The sequence below is a fragment of the Misgurnus anguillicaudatus genome, chromosome 24 (assembly GCF_027580225.2).
Source record: "Misgurnus anguillicaudatus chromosome 24, ASM2758022v2, whole genome shotgun sequence".
Lineage (NCBI taxonomy): Eukaryota > Metazoa > Chordata > Actinopteri > Cypriniformes > Cobitidae > Misgurnus > Misgurnus anguillicaudatus.
This window is the reverse complement of record NC_073360.2, coordinates 11,813,270-11,828,731: the sequence shown is the minus strand read 5'-3', so window position 1 is coordinate 11,828,731 and position 15,462 is coordinate 11,813,270. Positions and strand designations below refer to the sequence as shown.

The following is a 15,462-nucleotide window of genomic DNA, read 5'->3' as shown; positions in this document are numbered from 1 at the left end:
TGCAGGAGAAAACACAGAAAAATCGATGAACAATATAAGCTGCTACCCAGTCTCACGGAATTGTGTACCTATAGTCACGTAATTTTTTGATTCTTTTTCGTGATACTGTCCGCGTTTTTCGGTGACCGTATCACGAATTTCTGTTTGTGTGTCATTGTCACTTATTGGTTGCTCAACTGCTTTTTCCTATTTTGAAACAATTGTCGCTTCGGTTTAGGGTTAGATTTGGGGTTTGCGTTAGGAAGTCACATTTAAGTATTGGTTTGTACTATATTTGTTTTTTTAAATTTTCTGATTTTTAAACCATTGTCGCCTGGCGTTAGGTTTAGAGTTGGGTTTGGATAAGGATGTCATTTTATGTAAATCTAACCCTAAACCAAAGCGACAATGGTAAGAAAATGGGACAAAACAGTTGAGTAACCAATACGTGACAATAACACATAAACAGAAATTTTTGATATGATCACGAAAAAACGCGGAAATTCGTGACAGTATCACAAAAAAGAATACAAAAATTAAGTGACTATAGGTACGTAATTTCGTGTGACTGGGCTGTAAGCAGCAAAGTACAGTGGATAAGATTAAACCGTACTAGCGGGCGTAGAAATAATGTGGCGTATAGAAGAGGATGCTAAGTTAAGCTAATGTCAGCTGACTCCCTAGGAGTTGAAAAAAAAACTCCTAGGAGAAAAAAACTCCCGGCTTTTTTAGTCAGGAGAAAAAAGTCCTAGGAGGGGAAAAACCTTGGTGAAGACTGAAGCCTATTTGATGTTTTATAGTACACTAAATAGTAATGGTTAAACACTAAAAGAAAGCAAACGTATAAATAAAAAGTCAAGGTTTGCTGTTTAAGGTGGTTTCGCAGTAACAGAAAGGTTATGGGTTTAATCCCAGGGAACACACGTACTGATAAATAAAAAGCATAAATTGCGTGCACTGTGAGTTGCATCTGACAAATGTATAAAATAATTATAGCCTTATAGGAATATAAAACATATTCTCATGAAATTAACTTTTTTTTACATATAAGATTAAGGTCTGAACTTAACCATTATTTTTTAGAGGATTTAAAAAATATTTCCTATAGAATTATTTACATTTTTTAGATTATCATTATCAAAAATTATCATTACCGCAACATGATATTACATTAAATATATGCATTTACAAACTCATGTTTCGGTAATGAGATCTAAAAAGTTGTCTAGGTACTATGACAAACAAAATTTCTACTTTTATCTAGAGAGAAAAAATAAGAACTGCTTACCTGGTAGCCATCTTGAGTGTCACAGTCAATTATGTCCCTTCCAACAATTTTTTTTGAAAATGTTAGTTCCTTGAGGGCTTAAACAATGATTGAAAATTGTTGCGGAGGATGAGAAAATTATGAGAAAATATTTCCATGTCAAAGAACCCAAATCCAGTCATGGACACGTTGTGGTAATGAATATTTTCCATATTTAAATGTGGAAAAAACAACAAAATTATTTTTTATGATTTCATTTAAAATCATGTGCAAAGTAGTACATGAAGAGATGTTTGTAACTGTATGCTTCTTATGTTGATACTTTGCATTTACTTTTTTTATCAAAATGTTTCATGACACCTCATAAGTCTAATTTCGCGAGAATCACCCAAATGTCCAGTAGCCTACTCTAATATGCTCTGGTTTCTGCATATGCCCCTCTATTCATTTCTATGTTTTTTCCACCAGGTGAAAATTGTAAATCTGTTTGCTTAGAAAAGTGATAGTGGGTTAGAGGTTTGTTCAAATCTGAAAGCCTTGAGCTCTAGGTATTGTTTTTTTAAGCATAAGTGTACGTGCACAGTTGAACGTTAAGCATATTTTAATTGACTCATACACGTGCGCTGACGTTCAACATCTGCAAAATAATTGCAATACCTCTCCTGGCTGGTGCGTAATAAAAAATCTGGTGGTGGGCGTACAGTACGTGCGCACTGTATGTAGACCCTTGCATACACATTAAAAATCGGCCTTAAGGAAGCACCACTACTATGGTTAAATTAATTCAAAGTCATGGGTTCGATTACCAGTGAATGCATAAAAATAAAATGTGTATGCCAAACTTGGTTATTTTCTTTCAGTCATATATGACAGATGCATTGATGCGTTCACCGGTTAACATGATAACCCTAATTATCTGGATAAGTTAACTGGCACTGTCATAAGAACAACGGCTGTGAAACCCCTACTTCAGGCCAGATCAGACACTCGATAGCCGCTCGATTTCACTGAAGATCACTGTTGTCCTCAGGGCAGGGAGGTTTTCACGAGACGGTGACATCAGAGTTAGCGTGGTGTTTTCAGACCACGGCAGCTGTTTTCTCAGACTCATTACACATTCCCCAACTCAACTTCAAACATTTAGCAGTGACTTCCCACAACCTTGATTTGCTCCCTAATAATGGACTCACCAGACTGGCAAGCGGAGGCACGACTGGCCCAGGGGTGAAAAGGTGAAAAATTATCAGCGGGCCGAGAATGTGCCCTTCACCTCTGGGACATTCCTGCTATTCGAACCCCAGTTTCTTTGAAACGGATCGCTGAACGTAACCGCAGCGCTCCGAGATATGCCAGCCAGACGCACAGACACCATTTGGTTTTGAAAGGTTTAATGGAAGATGAGACACATGCTGGTCTTAGTCCTTACAGAGGTTAATAAAATGCTAAGGGTGGGGTCTACCCACAAACATTAACTATGGTTTTTACTACAGTTAAAACCAAAATGCCATGGTTACTATGCAGTAAACTATGATTTTGCCAATAAAAAACTAAATAAATCGCTTAGTTTCTGCACATTCAAACATGCCGTGCTGCCATTGCATTTAAAATCACACTGTGTCTTTTATAAGGCATATTAAAATATCTAAATTAACAACAATCATTTTTTTTTGGGATTTAGGTAGCGGGCGAGTGAATCTGGTTCCTCTACAGTCGACAGTGACCAGCCCGAGAGACATGGCTTTAGCTGCGGTCATCTGCAGCGCCCTGGCCACAGTCCTCATGGCTCTTTTCATCCTATGTGTCATTTACTGTAAGCGACAGCTGCTGGAGAAAAAACCTGGTAATTCATTTTGATCCCTTCTAATAGTGTTTAATATCAAGATGAAGTTTATTTTAGTAGTTTAACTCTGGAGAACCCAAGAACCCTTCTCTTTAGCATCAATTAACATTGGCCAAATTTGACCCGTGGGTTTTCCAGGGTGAAGTGAAATGGTTTTTCGGACAGGGGTTATCCTAGTGCATGTTTGATCTGCCTTAATTTAAAAACATCTTGCAATGACGTATCTTAACATATATCAGTGCCATTGCTTTGTCTCATGATGCACAACAGTATTGTTTTTTGTAAGGTATGTTTGTGAAAAACTACTTAAATGTCCTAATATAACTAAGGCCTAGTCCTGGGTTTATCTAAACCCTGTCCGGGAAACCGGCCCTGTATTGGGTTATTTGCAATTTGATCTAATAGCAGTTTATTCTTTGTCCCTGTTTCTCAGTGTCTTTGAGGCCTCATGAGGGTCCGTATGTGGGATCCGAGTTATCCTGTTTGGATCGGAGAGTACTGGAATTTTCGCAGCGTCCTTGTTGTCACTGCCATCATAGTTCAGGACAGACCTGCGGTGAGTTTCACCAAAAATGATTGATATAATAAGATTGAGCAGTGCTATTACTATGGCTGTGTCTGAAATCGGACGCAGCATTCCAAGGCAGGAAGGCATCAATGAATGTTCGGATCCAATGTTTGGTTAACTTCCTGACTCTTGAGATACCTTCTTCATCTTATCCCACAATTCTTTGTGTGTGTGTGTGTGCGTGCGTGCGCAGGGATGTGATTGGTCGTGCCTTGTCCAGTTCTAAAAAATAAATGGGGGACCAAAAATCGTCTGGATTACAAATTTTGTGTAAATAAAGTTATATTTTCACTTTTTACATCTTTCGATTGCATTTCTAGTGAGACATTAATGGCGATTTATAGTCGTGCGTAGGTTCTACGCCGTAGCCTATCCGTAGCCTGTGCGTAGCCTGACGTGCACCTCGCATTTTTAACAGCGCGTCAGATCTACGCAGACTGCAAGCGCTGTGATTGGTCCACCAGAACCCCTTTCGTCAGGTAAAAAAAAACTGCGTCATAGGTATTTCCGTTTGTGACGGTGAAAACAAAGATGAGCCAAGTTGGGAAGTGATTTAACTCAAACTGCATCAGAAGTCGTTGTTTATTTACTTCCATCATTGCTGGTCTTCTAAAATTATACACAACAAGTTGCTGTTTCTTCTTCGTTTGTGGGTTAACGTGCTAAGCTTCTTCTTCTCTGACGGTCGCGCTGCTACTGTGGTTACATGCGTGGTTACTGCTTACCAGCGGTCTGCGCGTGTGTTTGCACGTCGACGCAGACGACGACGCAAAAGTATAAATGAAAACCGACGCAGAACCTACGCCGTCGCGGCTACGCCGTAGGACCTACGCACAACTATAACGAGCCCTTTAGTATTGCAGTTTTCAAATATGGGATTAGTTATCACTAAGGCGCTCTCTGTTTATATTTGAAACAAAATCCATTACGCTGCCTATGAAGTTTTTCCGAATGCGTTTCCCGGAGCTGCCTTCAAGTCATTGCCTCATGACGCAGTGAGGCAACAAGTTAGCTGCCTTCGGTTTCGGTTGACTATATGGACTGTTAAAAAAATGGATGACGCAACGTTGCCTTCTTCCATTGTAATGAATTGAAGCCAAAAATGTCCGACCATGGTCGCCACCATGTTATGTAAAAACGTCAGTTTGGAGCCAGCCAACGCATGCGCAGAAGGAATGGTCCGTGGAGCCAGAGGCGGTATCAAACTTCCGCCTAAATGCTTGCGTGCCCAATTCAACCATGCCAATCATAACGACACGCCCCATTTCAATAGCATCAAATTACTAGCTAAAATGAATCTTTTCACAAAATCGAACAATTAAACTTATATCAGCGTGATAAAACTACTTTGAAGGACAAAGACCATCTTACGGAAACTTTTATTGGAAGTGTAAATATTTTTTTAATTAGAGCAGAGTCCCATTCGTTTACATGGAGAGGGCGGGGTTTATGACTTGTAATGCAAGGAGCCACCAGGGGGCGATCACTCTTTTCAAGACGTATGAGGCACACACGTTTGCCTATGAATGCAACCCTCAATATGGCCGCTCTCGAGAAGTCCCGCCTCTCAGTTAAAAGAACCAATCATCAATCGATAAAGACTGACGATTCTCTGTGCGAGGGGCTCTGTACAATGTGCCTTTCAACCTGTGTGCATGCACAGTAACAGAACGGACCTCAAAAAAGGTGTTTTAAGTGCAATTTGAGCTTAAGAACAAACTTTATGATACAGTTGATTTCAGGTTTAATTGTTGGTCAGAAATATGTTGTTTAATTGTGATTTTAGAGATATTTGACTTTCTCTATTAAAGTGGATAGTACTTTAGTCTCGCATGACTCAAAGAACTGCCCAGAGACGTTGTAAGTTGCAAACATGGCTTCCACCAAGGGACTTTAGTTTCACACATTTCAGAGGTCCTACTGCCAAATTCGAGTGCAGTGAGGATTTTTTTAGTTCACCATAAGGCTTCAGGAGTCCAAACATGTCAATTAAACAATAATTATCTGTTAAAAGTGCCTTTTGTGAATGACATGTTTGTTTTTCAGGTCCTGTACATTTGATTCCCTCCGTGTGCTCTGAAGATACCTGGAGCCAGGGTTGTGCTCGCCCCTTTCATTCTCAAAACAGCCTCAATGACGGGTGGGTCTCTATTTTAATTTAACGTTAACACGAAAGCTGCAATTATTACTAGTTATTACTGATATTCCCTCTAACCAGAAATCATCACATAACTAATATTTAACTATGGGAACTATGGGAACCTAAACTAAATCCAAACTGTAAAAGTTCACATATTTTTTGGGCTCCTCTTGGCAGTTTTTCTTTTTTATTTCATCCATTTAAAAAGCATCAAAGTCTAATAATCAATATTTTATATTTAATTATGTGGCAAGTATCTGTGTAATAGGTGGCATAATTTACAATCATGCAAACTTTAACATAAAATAATCGGCTGCACTGCAAAAAATGATGTGTTAATTTTTTACACATTGTTTGTGTCATGCCATTTAATGCGTTATTTCATGTTAAAATAAATGAAAGGGACAACACAAGTTGTGTTAAAAACAGTGATGGGAGTATTGCGTTACAATTAATTCTGTTACTGTAATTCCACTACTTTTAGCGGTAATAACATGTAACGAAGTTTTTTTTTTAAATCAAGTAACGCAGTTACAATTAGTGAATCAGAAATGTCTTGTCTGCAAGTGTTCATTTATCACAAAATAGAGTAACGTGAGTAACCAACTCATTTAGATTTCACTAATTGTAACTGTGTTACTTGATTAAAAAAAAATTTGTTACATGTTTATTACCGCTAAAATTAGTGGAATTACAGTAACAGAATTAATTGTAACGCGTTACTCCCATCACTGTTTTTAACACAACTTGTGTTGTCCCTTTCATTTATTTTAACATGAAAAAACGCATTAAATGGCATGACACACACAATGTGTAAAAAATTAACACATCATTTTTTGCAGTGTGGGTTTATTTTGCAATAGCGACTGACGGCATGTTATCTCTTCCTTAATCTGAGTTATTTTAATATTATACAACAGTTCTTTCTAGTTCTCGAATCTGATTGGCTAAGAGGCGTGCAATATTCTACTGATAACGGCACAGTAACCGCTTCACCATTTTGTATCATTCCGCCACCTAGTGAATGGATGTCCTCTAAACAGGCTCATCTCTGAATTGAAAAACTGCAGGCACACACGGACGCACACAACCGCGCTGTTTTGAATCACTCTCCGTGTGTCTCATTAGTTCACTAGCTCGTGAATCAGTGTGTGAATCACAAACGGAAGTTATTATTCCGTCAAAGATCAGCGCTCTTGGATGTTACGTTAAACTTAATGGGATTAATGTCTTGTCACATCGTGTGGACGATTAACACTTAAGAGGAATAAACAATTTTCTGGAGCGATCTCTCTCCTCAAAACGAGAAAACACTGTGGAACCGCAGGTAAGCACCACAGCTGTTAAATGTGGACATTGATCATTTATTTTATCGTGACGTGACTATTAAAACACGTCATGAGATATCACCACTGATATATTTATAGGCAGCATGCAAAAACATCTTTCTGACACTTATAAAAAACTGTTTTATACAGTACTGACAAGAACAAAGTCTAATAACAAGCGAGTGCTCGTATCACGTTAAGAATAAATGAGAAAGCAATAGTAACATTATATAGTATAGTTTTATTAACTTTTACCTCGCGCCAAAACAATAAAAACACAAAAGACACTAAATATGAATAAGAAAACAAGTAATAGTTTCATCATGACACCAAACACTGCTGATTTGATCTAATTTTTGACCATCAGGCCAACATGAAAGCCAGGGAATCCCTGTCAGAGATGTAGCCCAGAGAGGGCGGTGGTCAGCGGGGCGAGTGAACACTGACGTCCGCTCATGCTTTGGTTCTCATACGTACCGAATCTCACTAAGCACACGTTCAAACAGGCGCTATCTTTACTAATCGACTGCAGATTTAAATATAATACATATACATTCTCGACTGAACTAATCTTAAAACTACACTTTGTGACCAAGAAACGGTAATATAAAGAAACGGCTTTTCCGTACATTGAGTTGTTATGAGATTCAAAGCAGCCGAAAGTGTTACCTGTCATTCTAGCCGCCCTCAAATCCGTGGCGGAAGAAGTAGTTCTCAAACAAAGAGGCTTTTAAAATAACTCCGTTGTTGTTTTCTAGTTTTCGTTTTTCAAACGTGTGCCATCGAACTGTTGTATAAAAGCAATATCGCTCTACGGCCTCGTGCCTCTGGCCTAATCACAGCCGTGATGATATAGAGCTATATCACACTCTTACTCGAGCGATATTGCTTAATTATGGTACAGTGTAATGTAGAGATAATACCTATATATGATATCTATATTTTTAACTAAAAATTCATATTTTTTTGTATTTTCTTTATTTATCAGACTGGTGAACGCATCACTAGGAACCAGCCAAGTAGATCTCGAATGTGCACCTGAGCATCTTTCTGATGCCTGGCCACTCGTGCAGAGCGACAGAGCCACGGATCACCTCCGACACAGCTCAGAGTCCACACAGAGACGTTCCTCGTGTGAGGAGGATGAAGAACAAGATCTGCCAAACTCAGCTGAACCTGAGGAACTGTCAAACAGTCGGTTTCTGTCACAAGCAACAGCTTTTCACAATTGAAGGTACATTTTTGAGTAAAAGTAACCCCTTGGTTATGAGCCCAGATCTTCGCTTACTGGGCTATATAAGAAAACCTCGTATTCTGTCAACTGTGTACTTTTATAGCAGAGCTCACAATGGCTTTATGAGAGCCAGCGCAAATGAGCGAATGCCATCAGAATTCAAGGGAGGTGTGTGCAAACACACGAAACAAAAGCCTTATAGTGAAACGCTGAACATCAAAGGAGCAAATCCATTTTTCTCAGAAACACTTAAAAGAGGCTTTTGATGCTTGTGTCAAATGCTTTGCTAGTGTGAAATGCATGTGAAGTCACGCCTTTTCTACTTTGTTACCCTGGAAAAAATGTCACCTTATGATCATTTATCAACATCACGATATCTTAAACAGCAACGTTGATACTTACATTTACACTGCAAAAAAATACTTTCTTACTTAGTATTTTTGTTTTGTTTTCAGTACAAATATCTAAAAATTATTAAACTTAAAAAGAAAGAATATTTTACTATGTTCTTACCTCAACTTGATGAATTAATGCATACCTATCTTTTTTCAATGCGTGCCGTGCACTTTATCTTTGTACAGCGTGTCGTGAAAGTGTTATCATTTAGCCTAGCCCCATTCATTCCTTAGGATCCAAACAGGGATGAATTTAGAAGCCATCAAACACTCCCATGTTTTCCCTATTTAAAGACTGTTACATGAGTAGTTACACGAGTAAGTATGGTGCCACAAAATATAACGTGGCGATTTTTTTTAAGGGGATAAAAAACGAGAACTATATTGTATGGTGGAAGAGCACTTAGTTTGCAGCACTTCGACCTCGGGCACAGTATTGACAAAAGTTTCGGCGAGAGGGGGAGGAGTCAGGAGTGATGATGTTACTGCGCGCCGAGTTCAAAGTGCTGCAAACTGAAGCCCGATTTATAGTCCTGCGTAAGCTCTATGCCGTAGCTACGCCGTAGGTTATTCGTAGCCTGTGCATAGCCTGACGTGCACCTCACAAAATTTTTAACAGCATGTCAGTTCTACACGGACCGCAAGCGGGTGATACGCGCGAAATTAGACTTATAGACCCGTTCACAGTTCACGTCACAGGCGGTTCCCACTGCGCATGTCGGGGTCAGAAAAGTCATTACAGCAGATTGAGTTGCATATTATTCGGTTTCGTCAAAAATGCCTAATTACGTTGTGGGCCGTGAAAATCGCACCAGGTCTTCCGTTAAGTTTTCGTCATTCATGCAGAATCTCAAAAACAAAAAAATACAACATCTGCGTCTGCAAGCAATTAACATGCAGACTGATACAATGCAAATATCAAAGAGGCTTGTGTTTGTAGTGCTCACTTCATTTGAGGTAAGTCATCATTTTTCAGCCCTGTTAGATTAAATTATAAAGCCTAAATGTTATGAACAGTTTGACCCCGTGCTGCGCGCGCACCCGATAGTCATTGTATGGGTTCTATGAGGTGTCGTGAAACATTTAGATAAAAATGTAAATGCAAAGTAAGAGTATCAAAATAAGAAGCATCAGTTATAAACATCTCTTCACGTACTATTTTGCACATGATTTCAAATGACATCATACAAACCAATTTTGTTGTTTTTTTCCACATTTAAGGGCGGAATTTTCATTACCGCTACATGTCCATGACTGGATTTGGGTTCTTTGACATGGAAATATTTAAAATTAAAAAATCTAAAAAATAAAAAGCTTCAGTGCATGTTATACTATAAACATTTACAGTAAAGAAACATGTGGTATTTGATGATCGATCATTGGTAAATGTAGAGACAATAATAAAGAATATAAATGTGTCCAAGAAAAATTTTCTCATCCTCCGCAACAATTTTCGATCATTGTTTAAGCCCTCAATGAACTAACACTTAAAAAAATTGTTGGAAGGGACGTAATTGACTGTGACACTCAAGATGGCTACCAGATAAGCAGTTCTTATTTTTTCTCTCCAGATAAAAGTAAAAATTTTGTTTGTTTTAGTACCTAGACAACTTTTTAGTTCTCATTACCGAAACATGAGTTTGTAAATGCATATATTTAATGTAATATCATGTTGCGGTAATGATAATATTTTTATAATGATAATCTAAAAAAATTTAAATAATTCTATAGGAAATATTTTTGAAATCCTCTAAAAGTATTTGTTATAGTAAGTTCAGACCTTAATCTTATATGTGCAAAAAAAATTGGCTTCAAGGGTTTTTTTAAAAAATCTGATGCTAGACACCTTTTAAGTCTGGATTTCGTGAGAATCACCCAAGCGCTGTGATTGGTCCACCAGAACCCCTCCCGTCAGGTAAAAAAACTGTGTCATAGGTATTTCTATTTGCGAGGAGTCGAGGAGTGATTTAACTTAAACTGCAACAAAAAAAGGCTGTTTATTTATTTCCATCATTGCTGGTCTTCTCAAATCATACACAAGTTGCTGTTTATTCTTCGTTTGTGGGTTAACTTGCCAAGCTGCTTCTTAACAGATGGTCGCGCTTCTACTGTGGTTACACACGTGGTGGATACAGCCTACCAGCGGTCTGCGCGTGTTTGCAGGTCAACGCAGATAACAACACAAAAGTATAAATGAAAACCGACGCGGAACCTACGCACAACTATAACGAGCCCTTAAGTGCTCTTCCGCCATACAATATAGTTCTCATTTTTTATCCGCTTAAAAAATCACCACGTTTTATTTTGTGCCACCATACTTACTTGTGTAACAAGTCTTTAAATTGGGAAAACATGAAAGTGTTTGGTGGCTTTTAAATTCATCCCTGTTTGGACCCTAAGGAATAAATGGGGCTAGGCTAAATGCTAACACATTCGGAACACGCTGTACAGAGATTAAATGTACGCATTTAAAAAGATAAGGATGTATTAATTTGTCTAATTTGAGATAAGAGCATAGTAAAATATTCGTGTTTTCCTTTAAATTAAGATGCATTTAGAAAATAAGTCTAGTTTTTAGACAAAAAACATAACATTTAAGTGAATTTGTATTTAAAACGAGCAACACTCTTTATCATTTCCAAAGCTCCAGTATTGTATTGTGCTCTTTATTCTCTAAAAAACGCAAAGGGAGATGAGGTCAGAATTTTTTTAGGTTTGGCAAGCCAAGCAGAGTTTATAACAAACTTCAATCCCTCATCTTTGCTTCTTCCCATTAATTCACAATGACACCTTTTAATTTACCCTGATTGAACCAACGCCAAGCGATTAACATGTTGGTTCTTGCTCTGTCTTTTTGTCTTTCTCCAGGATGACCTACTGTAGCTTTATCTCACCTGTTGTTGGTCTCTAAGAGGTAAAAGAGCAAAGGAAGATCCTGACTCAGATTACATCGGGCCACACACACACAAAATCTCACCAACAGCTCTCTTAAAAGACTTTTTTAATAAAACCACACAAGACAAAACAACTTGAAGATGCTGAGGGAGGATCTGTTTCAGAGGTCTTTTGTGAAAGAGGATTCATAACTAGTCTTTAGTTATATATCCCAGCACTGACTGCCTATTCAGGTGGGTTACATTTAAGGTAAAACTGTGGGTATAAGTTACAGTTTCGGCTGAACCGTTTCTGACTGCTCCGGTCTGTAGATATTGTATTATAGTAAATAGATTATTTTTTATAATGTAGATACTTCATTGCATTCGGTGCCTTCACTTGCTTTTGATAATGATGTTTGGTGAAATACATGTTTTGATGAATGTGGTTGATCATCAAATTTGTAAATAAAATTGTACTTTACTGGATTATTGCTTGCTTATTTAAAAAGTAAACTGCTCATTGTCTCTGTAGCAAAACACTAATGCCATGCAAAAATATTTTAAACCATTTATTTCAGTATTATTTGACAATTATACAAGCTTTGTCATGTACAAACATGGTATTTTTCAGATCCAGCCTGGGGGCCTGACAGAAATAAAATAACATAATAAGCAAAAACAATAGTGTTTATTCAACAACATTAATCCACCGGTGTACTCACCTATATATCTCACAAAAAAGATGACATCTAAAAATGTGCTGAGGTATTATTTTATAACCAATCACATTTTCGTCACAATTTTTATTCTGAATAATGGTTATTATAGTAATTTTTTGTCATAAAAAATCTTCAATAACAGGCTTCATTTTTTGAAATATATTTTTTCATTTTTATGATTTATGAAATATGACCCAAACATGTATACCCTGTAAAAAGTTAAAAGCTGGATTAACTTAAAAAATTAGTAATTAGAATTCTTCAACTTTAATTTTAATTTTAAATGAAAAAATTAAATTGATAAAGCTTTTTAAGTTCCTTCACCCTAAATGTTTCACTTCAAGTTAATATTTTTTGTGTTACAAATTGAAATAATTTTTTTAAGTAGATCCAACTTTTACTTTTTACAGTGTAATGGGTTTGTATGAATTGATCTTGTATCATAAATTCCTCCCATTGAAGCAGATAAAGTTGTACACTGTCTAACATAAGAAATGAAAATCTAGGATTTTCCCAAAACATCCTTCAGCCCTCCGAGTCCATGATGAAGGTTTCAAAGTCAGGCTCCAGGTCAGACACGAGAGCGTTGACAAAGTCTTCAACGGAGGGTCTTTTCTGCAACATGCCTGAGCATGAAACAAGAGGGGTACATTTTAGTTATAACACTCAAATATCTATGAACGTTATTATAACAATACAGTATTGTTCAAAATAACAGCAGTACAATGCGACCAACCAGAACAATCAAGGTTCCCAGTACACTCTCCATTGCCACGTGGCAAACAAGCCACCAGTAGGTTCAGCAGATTCCCAGAAAACAAACAAGACCCAGCATTCATGATATGCACGCTCTTAAGGCTGTGCAACTGGGCAACTAGTCGAAAGGGGCGTGTTCAAAAAAACAGCAGTGTCTACCTTTGACTGTACAAACTCAAAACTATTTTGTACAAACATTTTTTTTTCTGGGATTTAGCAATCCTGTGAATCACTAAACTAATATTTAGTTGTATGACCACAGTTTTTTTAAACTGCTTGACATCTGTGTGGCATGGAGTCAACCAACTTGTGGCACCTCTCAGCTGTTATTCCACTCTATGATTCTTTAACAACATTCCACAATTCATTCACATTTCTTGGTTTTGCTTCAGAAACAGCATTTTTGATATCACCCCACAAGTTCTCAATTGGATTAAGGTCTGGAGATTGGGCTGGCCACTCCATAACATTAATTTTGTTGGTTTGGAACCAAGACTTTGCCTATTTACTAGTGTGTTTTGGGTCTTGTTGAAACAACCATTTCAAGGGCATGTCCTCTTCAGCATAGGGCAACATGACCTCTTCAAGTATTTTAACATATGCAAACTGATCCATGATCCCTGGTATGCGATAAATAGGCCCAACACCATAGTAGGAGAAACATGCCCATTTCATGCTCCATGCTTCACTGTCTTCACTGTGTACTGTGGCTTGAATTCAGAGTTTTGGGGTCGTCTCACAAACTGCCTGTGGCCCTTGGACCCAAAAAGAACAATTTTACTCTCATCAGTCCACAAAATGTTCCTCCATTTCTCTTTAGGCCAGTTGATGTGTTCTTTGGCAAATTGTAACCTCTTCTGCACATGCCTTTTTTTTAACAGAGGCACTTTGCGGGGGATTCTTGAAATAGATTAGCTTCACACAGACGTCTTCTAACTGTCACAGTACTTACAGGTAACTCCAGACTGTCTTTGATCATCCTGGAGGTGATCATTGGCTGAGCCTTTGCCATTCTGGTTATTCTTCTATCCATTTTGATGGTTGTCTTGATGGTCACGTCTCTCTGGTTTTGCTCTCCATTTTAAGGCATTGGAGATCATTTTAGCTGAACTGCCTATCATTTTTTGCACCTCTTTACAGGTTTTCCCCTCTCCAATCAACTTTTTAATCAAAGTAGTAGAGATGCGCGGTTGGCGGTTACAGCCGCGGACTCCGCGGATAAACCGCGGATCGGACGGATGATGTGGCGAAAAATAATATTTTAATTAAATTCGGGCGGGTGGCGGATCGACAGCTTGTTATTAGCTTTGTCCTTCAAAGCATGCGACCTTAAAGGTGAGCACTATGTCTATCAAGGTGGCAGGCTCAGAAGTTCGTGAAGAGAACTGAAATGAGACGGTCTAGCCTTCTGAGGCCCATAATTTGGGTCACCTGTTGCACGCACCCGCAGTAGCGCCCATCGCGCCTGTCAGCAATAAACAGCGGAGACATTTCTGACTTATTAAAATAAATATGTAATCAGAAAAATATGAATTTATTTTAGAAAATATGACACATTGATGTAGATTAAACTATTCAACAGTATATCAAATAATCAACCTTAGAAATATACGCAACATAAACCGAATAATATTAACACAAAACATAACTTATAATACTAAAACAGTGACAAGAAAAAGTTTTCTAAATACACTTTTATATAATAAAGGTTTTAATTGTTTGGGATAGCCTCGGCTGTTAAGGATCCATTCGTTCTATCATTAACAGCGCGGAGAAATGAGGACGCATTTTGACACAGCTCTTATCAACGCCGGCGAAGGAGGTACGTGGCAAACTAAAAAAAAAAGAGATTTAAAAACAAAGGAAATAAAAGGTCAGAAAAGGGTTGCCTGGAATAAGTTTTACAAAGTGGTAAATCAGGATGACACCAGTGCAGACTATGTAATTTGTGCGTTTAATTTAGGCCATTTATTTATTTATTTTTGTCTCATGTCATGTGCGCCGATCGGAGACTGGTCTTTATGATTTAAAAAGAAAGCATTCAAGTGAACAGTAGGCCTACTAAACGAACTTGAAGCAAAAATAAATTTCAGCAAATGCAAACTTCAATCAAACATAGTAAGAGGTGAAGTATAGCTTTAGCCTACAGAAATGCTTATTGCATTAATTTTTAAATGTGTGCGAGGTCCGTGCACGCCCTCCGCTAGCAACAAGCGGCTAAACAAGCATTAAATATTAATGACGTTGAGTTTATTGTTTTATTAATTTATATTTACAAAACTTATCAACAAAACATCGATTAAAATTAAGAGACAAATTATCTGAAACGAAATTCATTTTTAAAGTAGAAAACAAAACTT

The 15,462-nt window shown here is 37.7% G+C and overlaps 2 protein-coding genes across 3 annotated transcripts in view; one reads left to right on the top strand and one right to left on the bottom strand.

Annotated features, from left to right (window-relative positions):
• tnfrsf19 (tumor necrosis factor receptor superfamily, member 19) overlaps window positions 1-12,113 on the top strand; it is a 38,036-nt gene extending 25,923 nt beyond the window's left edge. For both annotated transcript variants that reach the window (XM_055195994.2, XM_055195993.2), the window contains 5 exons: window positions 2,925-3,086; window positions 3,520-3,642; window positions 5,701-5,794; window positions 8,111-8,356; window positions 11,620-12,113. In XM_055195994.2, coding sequence (XP_055051969.2) covers window positions 2,925-3,086; window positions 3,520-3,642; window positions 5,701-5,794; window positions 8,111-8,354 — 623 coding nt within the window. In that variant the 3' untranslated portion in view covers window positions 8,355-8,356; window positions 11,620-12,113. The remainder of the gene's footprint in view (window positions 1-2,924; window positions 3,087-3,519; window positions 3,643-5,700; window positions 5,795-8,110; window positions 8,357-11,619) is intronic.
• Window positions 12,114-12,183: 70 nt separating this feature from the next.
• mipepa (mitochondrial intermediate peptidase a) overlaps window positions 12,184-15,462 on the bottom strand; it is a 33,666-nt gene continuing 30,387 nt past the window's right edge. Inside the window, exon 19 of the mRNA XM_055195982.2 lies at window positions 12,184-12,972. Within this exon, the coding sequence (XP_055051957.2) occupies window positions 12,872-12,972 (101 nt within the window). The 3' untranslated portion in view covers window positions 12,184-12,871. The remainder of the gene's footprint in view (window positions 12,973-15,462) is intronic.